General features: G+C 48.0%; 1 protein-coding gene across 11 annotated transcripts in view; it reads right to left on the minus strand.

The window, feature by feature from the left end:
* Ablim1 (actin binding LIM protein 1) overlaps nucleotides 1-12,274 on the minus strand; it is a 291,354-nt gene that overhangs the window by 82,617 nt on the left and 196,463 nt on the right. For all 11 annotated transcript variants that reach the window (XM_036173639.1, XM_036173682.1, XM_036173663.1 and 8 more), the window contains exons 5-6: nucleotides 11,940-12,066; nucleotides 10,334-10,427 (exon numbers count right to left, since the gene is read on the minus strand). In XM_036173639.1, the coding sequence (XP_036029532.1) occupies nucleotides 10,334-10,427; nucleotides 11,940-12,066 (221 nt within the window). The remainder of the gene's footprint in view (nucleotides 1-10,333; nucleotides 10,428-11,939; nucleotides 12,067-12,274) is intronic.

Here is a 12,274-nt window from a genome sequence, read left to right on the forward strand (position 1 = left end):
ACCTAAGACCACTGGAGAACACAGATATGTACATATGATTCATAACAGCAGCAGAATTGCAGTTATGAAGTAGCAATGAGAATAATTTTGTGGTTGGGAGTCACCACAACCTGAAGACTGTGTTAAGGGATCGTAGCATTAGGAAGGTTGAGAACACTGGGTTACAGAGCTTATGAACAGTTTGTAAGCCAGCTCCAAAGTCTGCTTTTAGGGGACGGAATCCCTGCACCTGTTCATTCCTGACAGGCTTGATGGGCTACAGCCATAACCCCTTCCCTCCTGGCTAGCTGGCAGCCCAGGACCAGGTCTGTCTGCTGGATTGGCAGGACAAAAGGCTGGAAGTCACAGCATCCAGGAAGCCAGCAACACAGAGTGGGAGGAGCCTGCTTCCAGGGCCAGAGAGACTAGAGAGAAGGCCAGGCTTACTGGCTGGCCCGGGGGACCAGATGCTCCCATCCCTCTGCAGCAACCCTCCTAGTGAGCTTTGCATGGCGTGATCTTCACAAATTAGACACACTCGTGCAAAGAGGTTATGTAGTGGATAGCCATCCCAGCATTGGCCTGGAAGTTCCAACCCCCATTGAGGCTTCAGTAATGATCACGCCCACAAGGCGGGGCAGAGGAGGGAGCGGAAGACCGAGGATCAAGAGGAGGTCGCTCTCTTGGTTCGGGGACGCTGGACGCAGGAGGTAGACCGAGCAGAGTTCTCCAGAGAACACCGCCGGACTGTGCTATACCTTTGCCAGACCCTGCAACCTACCCCTTCATTTGTAAGTTACCCCACAAAATAAACCTCCCTTTTAACTACGTGGAGTGGCCTTAATAATTTCACCAATAGGTTAAGTGGACAAACACACAAGGCCAAGATGGCATGGAGGTCAGCAAATAGGTCAACTGAGGAGACATCTTTTGTGTCACAAGCTCTTAAGAAGGGGAGGGGATTGTGCAGACAAAATGCCCAGCAGAGGAGGCAGGCTGGTAGTGACTGGGTGTGGATATGCCATCCTTGACCTGCTTGGCAGTTTCAAGTGATTCATGCAGATACTCTTTCCAAAAGAGAATGTCCCGCTGAACCTCACATTCAGCTTACCTTAGTAAATCCAAATAATGCTGGTCTCTGTCTTAGTCAGAGTTTCTATTGCTGTGAAGAGACACTATGACCACGGCAACTCTTACAAAGGAAAACCATTCAGTTGGGGTGGCTTACATTTTTAGAGGTTTAGTCAGTTATCATAATGGTGCTGGAGAAGGAGCTAAGTGTCCTACGTCTTGACTTGTAGGCAACAGGAAGTGGTCTGAGACATTGTAGCTTAAGCATATACAAGATCTCAAAGCCCACTTCCACAGTGGCACACTTCCTCCAACAAGGCCACACCTACTCCAACAAGGCCACACCTACTCCAACAAGGCCACACCTCCTAATAGCACCACTCCCTTTGGGAGCATTTTCTTCCCAACCACCACAGTCTCTAATGAAAAAATGTGTGTGTATTTAATTTTTATTTTATGTATATGGGTGTTTTGCCTGCATGTATATCTGTGATATACACTGTTTTAGTTGGGGTTCTATTGCTGTGAAGAGACACTATGACCGTGGCAACTCTTATAAAGGAAAACATTTAATTGGGGCTGGCTTACAGTTTCAGAGGTTTAGTCCATTATCATCATGGTGAGAAGCATGGCAGCATGCAGGCAGAAATGGTCCTGGATAAAGACCTGAGGGTTCTCTATCTTGATCCACAGGCAACAGGAAGTGAACTGTATACCACACTGAGCATAGCTTGAGCAAAGGAGACGTCCAAGCACACTCGCACAGTGACACACTTCCTCCAACAAGACCGGACCTACTCTAACAAAACCACACCTCCTAATAGTGCCACTCCCTTTGGGGACCATTTTCTTTCAAACCACAACCACATATGCAATGCCTGCAGAGGCCAGAAGAGGGCATCATATCTCCCTGGCATTGGAGTTACAGACATTTAAGAATCACTATGCCGGTGCTGTGGATTTTACCTGGGTTCTCTGGAGGAGCAGCCACTGGTCTTAACCCCAGAGCCATCTCTATAGCCTCCCTTCCCTCCCTCACCATTTTGAGACAATCTTCTATGTAGCCCTGGTTTCTGGAACTCTTTATGTAGACCAGGTTGGTGTTGTAGAATATTATTTTAAGGTGTATTACTTTTGTTTATGTTGCATTTATTTAACTCTGTGAAGCTGTGTTACTGTGCCTGTCTAAAACACCTGAGGGTCTAATAGGGAGCTGAATAGCCAATAGTGAGTCAGGAGAGAGAAATAGGTGGGGCTGGCAGGCAGAGAGAATAAATAGAAGGAGAAATCTGGGAGGAAGAGAAGTAGCTGGAGGGGGAGGAGGGGGAGGGGAGAAGGGGGAGGGGAGGAGGGGGAGGGGGGGGGGAGGGAAGGAGGAGGGAGAGGAGGGGGAAGAGGAGGGAGAGGAGGGAGAGGAGGGAGAGGAGGGGGAGGGGGAGGAGGGAGGGAGGAGAAGGGGGGAGGAGGAGGGGGGAGAAGAGGGGAGGAGGAGGGGGGGAGGGGGGAGGGGGAGGAGGGGGGAGGGGGAGGAGGGGGACGATGAGGACGATGACAACAACATCAGGGACCATCCACCCAGCTACACAGCAAGCCACGGAGTAAGATGTACAGAAGTAAGAGAAAAGGAAAAGCCCAGAGGCAAAAGGTAGACGGGATAATGTAAGTTAACGGAAGCCAGCTAGAAACTAAGGCAAGCTAAGGCTGGGAATTCAGGAGTAAGAATAAGAGCCTGTGTGTGATTTATTTGGAAGCTGGGTGGCAGGACCCCAGAAAGAGTAAAACAAACAATAGTTGGTCTTGAACTCAGAGATCTGCTTGCCTCTCTATCCAAAGTCCTAGTATTAAAAGTGTGTATCAACATGCTGGCATGGAAAATATTTTTAAATAGCAGCTCTTAAGCTTAAAACCTGATTGAGTCAGATAAGAAAATAGCACATTGTTTTATAATAATGCGGCTTAAACAAAACAGTAAACTCAAATCATATGTTTAAAATCAAAGAAAGGTAAGAAAAATGTCCAATTGACTTAACTCTCTGAAGTTAAAAATCACTCTCAAAAACAAAACATCTTTTCAACTCAAGATAAATACAAATTCTTTTCAAACTCATTTCCGGACAAGGAAGCTCCTCCATTTGTTCTGACAGGAAATGGGGTGAGTTTTCCATAAATATCAAATCTTTACTGCTGTGAACAGTCTTTGGTTCCCCTGGCAACGCACTTCCGGGAGAGTCAATGACAGAGAGACAGTGAGTGGCTTGGGGTGGGGGTGGAGGCCAGACACGTTTTCCTCGTTTATCATGTTGAGTGATATACTCCAAGTGGGGCAACTCCCATTGCTGAGAAGGAAGGGGTGAAGTTACTCTTTGGGAACAGTGTCAGGACGGACACATCACAGGCCCTGTGTTGAGTTTAAACTCAAGGTCACTTTCCATTCAAGACTTGACATCAGTCACCTCCTCCTCCAGGATCAAGGGCCCAGTGACTTCCCACAGTGAGAAAGAACCCAGCACCAACCAATCAGCAGCAAGTTCAAGCCAGCCTGGGCTACAAAGATGACATCACCAAGTTCAAGCCAGCCTGGGCTACAAAGATGACATCAGCAAACATGATATCAATTTGACCCTCATTTTTGTGCCTTTCTGCTCTTGGACCTGCCTGGTTAAACTGTGAGAGAATAACAGTGGGAGAAAGAGCACAAGCAGGGAAGATGGCGATTGATCCAGCCAGGGTGTGTGTGTGTGTGTGTGTGTGTGTGTGTGTGTGTGTGTGTGTGTGTGTGCAGTGTATGTGTCTGTTGTTTATGTGATATGTGTGTATGTGTGTATATCTAAGTGTGTGTTTCTTTTTGTCCTTTTAAAAGTCCAGAGTCATTTGTAGGCACAGTATCCCAATTGTCATCCTATGTCTTTGCAAAGGGAGCAGATAACGTTTGTTTATACACATGTATATTCATGCAAGGGGAGATGTAAATTAGGTATCACAAAATTCACATGATTAAAATATACACGCCAGCATTTTGTAATATATTGACAAAATCATGCAACTATTACCACTGTCTAACTCTGGGATGTTTTCAGCACTACTCCCCTCCTCCACAAACCAAAAAGCCCATCACCAGACACTGCCCACTTCCTTCATCTCCCAGTCCTGGAAACCATGAAATGACTTTCTGTCTCTGTGCATTTGCCTGTTTTACATAGTTCACACAAACAGAACCATAGGACCCACAATCTTCTGTGACTTGTTTCTTTCCTTAACTTTGAGTGTTTTCAAGTTTTATTCATGGTGTAATATGAATCAGTATTTCATTCTTTCACACGGCCAGGTAATAAATAGTCCATTATGCGGGTATACTGCTATCTGCTTAACCCATTTACAATGAAACCATTTCAAGCCAGGTGTGGTAGAATAGTAGCATCCTATAATCCCCCTGTTCCTGAAACTGAGGTGGACACATTGCTTGAACCATCAGCTCAAGTCCATCTTGGGCAACACAGGAAGACCCCATCTCCAGAGGAGAACAGAAAATAGGATGCCATTTTTCTAGTTCTAGCCATCCATCAATAGTCTGGAATGAGGGAACGTGACCAGTGTCCCGTTTTCAACTTGTCTTATGAGATCTTCCAGAATATCTGTGAATCTGGGAAGAATCCCAGGCTAGAGCTCTATGAAGCAAATGAGCCCTCAGGCTGGAGACATCATTATTTATCTGCATTATTGTCTGATGGCCATGCCAGGTGGCCTGGTAGCCTTTGGCTGACTAAGTCTGCATCCACAGAAACACAACAGACTGTGAGCAAGGGGGCATCACACACAGGTGAAAACAAGGAAGTAGCAAATGTCTGTCTCGAGCACAGGTGTAATGGGATGACTAAGGAGACTGGCCGCTCACTCCAGCAGGAGCTATAAATTTAGGTTCTTCAGCACGCTATACTTCAAGGCCAGTCATGAGACTGTGGATGGCTGTGCATGAATGTGTACACGCTCCACGTGTGCCCATCTTCTGAGTCAAGAGGCCTGTTTTCTAATTTCAGTCTGTCGCTAATTAGTTCCAGATTCCTAGCACAAGGTAGCTTCTATAAATGGAGGTCAGTAGTGACAGCCTTGACCACTTTACAGGCCTGCTGTGAGAATTAAATATTTATGAGATCACTTGTAAATGTTAAAAAGTATTATAAAAAGTCAGGACACCGTGGTGGCTCCCTGTCCCCTGGGTTACAGAACATCAACAGAGGGACTTGATCCTTTTCCCTTCCCCAAGTCTCAAAAATATTTATACCCATACAAAGTTTAATAAAAAAAAAAAAAGCGAGCCCAAATTGGTCTGAAGACAGAACAGGCAGGACAGACAGGATGCCATTTACTTCCGGCAAGGTGTGGACCATCATCACTCCTGCCGTGCCTGTGCTGACACACAGAACAAGAAAGGAAGAGCTTGGCACGTCACACTCTTTTCTGCAAAGCATGAAGGTAACAACCAGACCTGTTGTGTAAATGCCGTGGGATAACCTATGTTTCTCTCCCCAGGTGACGGGCTAGTCCAAAGCAAGAACAATTCATGGTGTGACAAAACCTGCCTAAAATACCCACAACCAAAAAGGATGGGACAAGTTTCTAGTGTGACTTAAGCATTTACCCCACTCCTTTGCGGAAAAAGCAGTTTTTTAATCACTTAAAAAGCCAGCTAAAACAAAACCACTGGTTTTTAATCCTTTGGAGAATCCAGGGAAAGGATTTGACTGAATCCTGTTATGACTCCATTTCCCACATACCAGGAATTGAGCAGGAGGGTTTAAAAGCAAGCCCAAATCCCATCCAAATTAACCCAGCAAGACAGGACGGGGCCTACACCTTACACGGAGAGGCAGGGGGCCCTAGTGGAGTCTCACGGGCCAGATTCTTCAGCAGCTGTTTCAGATCTTAGCACATGGTTCCCAGCAGTGCCCCAAGAAAACAGGCATCACCACACATTCTGGAAAGACCAGATTCAACCAGCAGGTGTTGACTGATGGGAGGAAGACCAGGAAAGGGAAGCCTGGGTGACCTAAGCAAGGACAGCAGAGACTGTTTCCCGCCCCTGTGGTGAGAACCAGGACACAGCTTCTGCCTGGCTCCTTCCAGAAGGTACAGAAGAATGTCCCTTGGGACAGCAGCCTGCAGGTGTCTCCTTAGGGAAGGAACAGGCACGGAACAATGGCTGGGGCCATTTGTTTTACATGGACCAAGGAGTGAGCAGTGAGACGGGTCTCCCTGGGGTGGTGGGGTGTCAGGGATGGCATTAGAGAGAAGGAGAGATGGGGGAGCCCAGGACTGAAGGAGGGGACACAGGACAAGTCCCTTCCCTTTGCTCTGAAGACTTTGTTCACAGTTTGTTTGCTGACCTCACAAACAGTGTGTGGTTCCTTCTTCATGACACAGGTGATGTTCAGCATCCAGGAAAGGGTTCTCTGGGAGGCAGACACCAGAGATGAAGGAGATTTGTAGCAAAGGGGAGTCCCACACCCACTGACTGACCTGAGCCACCTGCAGCTTCCAGAGTGGAGGTGGGGGTGGACAGAAATATGGAGAAGGAACAGGCAAAGCTGATTCCAAGGAGAGTTCAAAGAAGGGACTGGAGGGAGGAGGTGATCAATAAACCCTAATATCTCACTCTAATTTGCTTCTGAACTTCTTAATTAAGAGGCCATCTTCAGAATGCCCTTTGGAGACATAGGTCAATTAGTAAATACTTTAAGAAAGCTGTTACATTTTTATTCACTTGTTTTTTTGTGCCATAAGGGCATGCATGCAGAAGCCTCTCTTTCCGCTATGTGGGTCTAACTCAGCCATCAGGTCCAGCAACAGGCAGCTCTATCCACTGGGCCATCTCACAGGCCTTGAAAACAGTTTAAAGACACACCATTTACAACAAGACTACTCCCAAAGACAGCATCGCTGTTGAAAAGTAACAGAAAGTTAGTGACAATAGAGAGGCACAACACAAGTCTGTGTGCCGGGACATGACAGGCCAGTCTCCAGAAGGTATCTCCAGACAAAATGAGCCGCAGACTCTGAGCCCTTGGAGAACTCCCATGCTGGAAAGCACAGGGCTTTGGGAGTCAAGTTTAGGTACATAATTTAGTGACCTCCATTAAGGAAAGCAGGGATGAAACTAGTAGGTTGAGAGGCTTGTCCAAGGTCCCCGTGGGTGAGTTCCAGAGCCTAGAGTAGATCCGAGGTTCCTTGTCATCCTTCTCATGAAATCACCTGGGCTCTGCTTACCCCCTCCCCTCAGGCTGAAGATAGGCATGAGGGCCACAGCTCTGTGGGCTGGGCTGGGGGGTGTGGCTCAGCTGGTACAATGCTTGTCTAGCACACAAAACCTTGAGTTTGATCCCCCAGCACCACATCCTCCAGGCAAGTTGATCCACTACAGTCATCCCAGCATTCGGGAGACAGCAATGGAACATTCACAATTCAAGGCCATCCTCACTACATAGCAAGCTTGAGGTTAGCCTGGGATATGTGAGACCCTGTCCCTGAACAATTTTGTAAAAACTCAAAAAAAAAAAAAACAAAAAAACAAAAAACTGACAGGATGTTGTTCTGCAGGCTTCATGTCTGCAAGAAGAAGATCTCCAAGAGATGCAGACCGTACCTGGACGGACTGTCCTGGGGCCCTCGAAGGCATGGTGCCTCGAGGGGAACCGCACACAGAGGCCTCGGCTCCCCTACAATGTTTATAGCCCTTCCATTTTGATGCTTGGGCTGACTCCTGGTTTTCTAGACGGGGTAAGCAAATGATACCTTCACAGAGAGTCCTGGGGACTGGGAGTATTAACTTATTTAGAAAGGGTCTTTAGAGACTTAAGGCCTTGAGACTATTTGAGTGATGGGCATGGCCTTCCATGAGATGATAGATGCCCTTTTAGGAGAAAGGGAGGAGGGCATCTGGGAGAGAGAGGTGATGCTGAAAAGGTAGGGTAGGTGGTGAAGCTGTAGAGATGTGGATGGACGCAAGCCAAGGCATGCCGGGAGTGCTAGAGACTGGGGACATGAGGACCAACCATTCCTCTGGAATTTGAGAGACCAATGGCCCTGATGAACTGAGAATAAATTGTTTGAAGTCACTATGGTTGTAGCCCATGCAGAAAATAAGCTCACTGATGTATGGATAAAATGAACTTAAAGTGAAGACAAGGTTTATACACTTAGCATGGTTCATCCACAGTGCCAGGGAATGAGGCTGGTCCTGCTTTCTCTTGGTGACCAAGCCCAGTGACTCACTAGCAGTCACATGATTTGTGCTAACCCCTGCAGGACATTCTTCTGGTTACACACCCATCTGCAGAGGACAGAGCCTGCTGGGCGGATCCCAAATCTAAACTGAATGTGCAAACTAGTCCCAGGCTGACTGACGCTGGAGGCTTTGAACGGAACATCCCTAAGCTCTAAACTCTCACGCCTTCCCTGACACCTGAATGCAATTTGGGATGAGGCCTTTGCAGCCTCCACTCAGACTCCAGACTTAGAGAGAAAACATGGAGGGACCAGCATGTCTTTAAAATGGCATGTTCTGGGATGCAACTGTATTTTATAGATTCCTTCCTACAACTGTCAAAGTAAATGTGAACATACACACACACACACACACATACACACACACACACACACACACACACACACACACACACAACTTGGGTAGCGAGTTCTGGATCTTCCCACCTCTCTTTCCGTACAGCACCCTCATGCCCTTCCTGGTTTTTTAAACTTTAGATTCAAGGCAAAGTTCAGGTAGCCTAAAATTCGGCGTTTTAAAACCAGCCATCTAGCAGCACCTGGTGAATTATCAGTGCTGCCGAAACACCTCTTCCACCTAGTTCCAAAGCATTTGCTTAATGGAAACCGTGTCCCGTAAGAAGTCATGATCCCTTTCTCTCCAGCCCCTGTCCAGCCTCTGTCCACTTTCTGTTGCTAAGCATTAGGTATTACACAGTTGAGGCCTTTTGTGAGGGGCTCCATGTCTGGGTGGTCTGGTCAAATCCTCCCTGCCCGCCATCTGCCTTCTTTCACTTTGGGTTTGCCCATGGTGTAGTGGGTAGCACTGCTTCCCTCAAGGCTACAAAATAACCCATTTTGTTCATGTGGGCATCTTCTGGGACAGAACTGAGTGGCTCCCGCTGCCTGTGCTGTCCACCATGGGGTGGGAAATGTGTTGGAACACGCCCATTTATTCTCTCCAGAGTGCCCTGACACCATCCTATGACTCTGCAGCCACAGCACATCCGTGCCTTCCCATTTCTCCTGAGGAAGCCCCGACTTCAGAATGTGACCCTGGAAGGGCCCCTCCCCCCCCCCCCAAGCACACCCCACCCCCGCCTTCTCCAGTGCTATGCCCACTGAACAGTCTTTTTCTGTTCTTGTGTGTCCTGTGTCCTTGCAAACTGGGCAACTCCATTTGACTACTTCCTCTCTCCTCTGGACAAACTCCTGTTCCATGGGAAGAGCTTGTAGTGGGGACTGGGGAGGTTGTTCTTAACCTTTGCTGTGATATCCCCCAGAATGGCCCAGAAACACATTAAGGACTCGCAGGATAAATGCCCCGTATCCTTAAGATGTACTCTACTGGCTATATGGCATCAGCCCCTGAGGGAACCACATGATGGGCTGGGAGGTCACTGGGCTTCCTGGCTCTGCCTGTTCTGCACACATTCTCCGCCCCAGAGAGAGGAAGTGTGCATGCGTGCGTGCGGCAACTGCTCCTTTACCCTCCAGCTTGACTGACACCTCAGAGGTCCGTGAGAAACAGGGTTTTCTCGGAACTGCAATCCCAGAATTCCTTGCTGCAGTCTCTCTCCCCGAGGAGTTAGCTAGGCCCAGAGGCAGGTGTGGCACAGTAGCTGCTGAGGAAGCAGGAACAAAGCTCTGGCTGGAAGCGGTCACACCTGAATTTGACAGGCTTCCTTCAGCTTGGTCACAGCACATGTAGCTTTCTAAGGGCAGGGAAGTCAGCACCTTTCCTCTCTCAGCTCTGACTGAGCTGCTGGCCTGCACAGGCAAACACACATGTCCAAACACAGGAATAAACAGAGGGTGCCATACCCTCTTCTAAGAAAAAAAGTCTGCGTGGCTCCCAGTGAAGTCTATCCATTTTCCCTATGAATTCTCCATCATTCTAAGCTCCCCTTGGCATTTGGTAGTGAGGGCAGCATAGCACATGGGTCCTCCAAGACAGTCCCGGTGGCGACCTGCCTTCCTCCTCAGGAGAAGTGAAGAGGCACGGAGGGCTGTGAGGATCACTCACCTCTAGGACTTTTCCTGTGATAAACTGGTGGCAGGCTTCACACTTCACCCCAAAGAGTCCCTGGTAGTCCTTTTCACAGTACGGGGAGCCGTCCCTGAAAGACAATGCGGTGGGCTCAGGTCATGGGAGGACACCAAAGCCACAGGCCAGAGAGCAAACAGCAGTTCTCCAGGCCAGACAGACAGAAACCCAGTAAATCCCCATACAGTTACCATGGCCACTTTCCTGGCTGTCACAGAACTAAGCAGCAGAACCCCTGCATTGGTCCTCTCTTGGCAGCCCGGACAATCCTCAGAGGAGCCCAGCATTCATCTGTGCCTGAGAGGCCCAGAGCACCTTACCTCCTTTCCCACACCATCTTATCAGACTCACAGGCCCAGCAGGGCCCCCAACAGCCCTCAAACATCTCAGCTCAGCTCTCCCTGCCTCTGAACATGGTTCAGCACAGCAGTAGGCCTTGACCTCAGAGCACAGTGAAGTTTCCATTTCCCGAGTATTATTACATAGAACAGTTAAAAAGCCAGGCGAGGGGCCACTGTACTTATTACCTATAGTCTTCCATGTCATTTAAGAGCCAGACACTTCTCTGGCTGCCAGTCATCTGCAGAGACCTTCAGTCTCCTCCCTGTGTATTTCAGTGTGATCCAGACCTACTTTGAAACTATATTTTTGGGCTGTGGGAGCCAAGCTATCTTTGCAATTGTTTCATGGATTTATAAAAGTAAATTCATTAACTATGTTTGAGTTAGTTATTTAATATAATTGGATTCTTGTTTTTGACCTTTGAGACAGGGTCAGATGTAGCCAGGCTAGCCTCCAACTCTCTAAGAAGCCAAGGTCATCAGAGTGCTGTTGTTACAGTTTTTATGACCACACCCAGTTTCATCCAGTACTAGATCAGATCCAGGGTACTGTGCATGCTAGGCAACTACTCTCCCCACGGAACTACATCCAGTCCATTTTGGAGACCCAGCCCAGGCCTTGCGCTCTCTGGGGCCTAAGCTCTCTTACCCAGCTATATGCTCATTCCCTCATTGGGGAAATTTTCAAAAGGCATAAAAAGATAGAGTGGTAGATTCTTCCTCATTACTAGAGCACATTAAAAAACAACAAAAACCAAACAAACAAGTGGAAAATCCACCCAAACCCCACAGATTTGCTGAACTCTAATTAACCCACCACTAGTGCTTCTGATTCCAAGTGGACCCTCACCCTGACAGGCTAATGAGTGCTCTGGCCTTGCCAGGCTCAGTGCCTAGATCACATGTGTTTTGGGGGGATGCCTAAAGCCATGGAGAAGAACATTTTATTAGCTTCACATAGAAGGCAAAAATAGCAAAGGAGAAATGGCTGGCGGCTTAACTGATTACAATGCAGGGCATACCATTATGCGAGCTTTGTTAATTATTAAATTGGACCACAATTAATAGTCCATTAAGTTTACAGCAGCCATAGCACGGCAAAATCAGAATAATCAAGTTATTTTCACAAATTTTATAGCAAAAGTTCATACTGATGCAAAATGGGGATGCACTTCAGCATGCTGGAGGTTGAAGGTGACCCGTGGGAGCAGAGCCGGTCCCCGTGCCCTCCGGCCCAGACTTACTTGCTGATGTACTCGCCAGTAAGGACCTTCCCGCAGGACTTGCACTTGAAGCAGCCCAAATGCCATTGCTTGTCCAGGGCCAGCAGTGCCTGCCCGTTCTTAATATCCCGTCCACAGCCAGCGCAGTCTGGAAGAGAACAGCAGCCCACAGTCACCGCCATTCCCCCTGCGAAATCCAAGGAGAGGCAACTCCTCCACCCACTGTGCAGCCTGATCTCCCAGTCACTATGTTCTCAAGCACTGTTTCATTTCTCTGTATAAAATCTTCTCCAGTAAATCCCCCAGGACCTGTCCTCACATGGCAAGGCAGCTGCTCAAACCTCATTGGACCTCAT

The sequence above is a fragment of the Onychomys torridus genome, chromosome 1 (assembly GCF_903995425.1).
Source record: "Onychomys torridus chromosome 1, mOncTor1.1, whole genome shotgun sequence".
Lineage (NCBI taxonomy): Eukaryota > Metazoa > Chordata > Mammalia > Rodentia > Cricetidae > Onychomys > Onychomys torridus.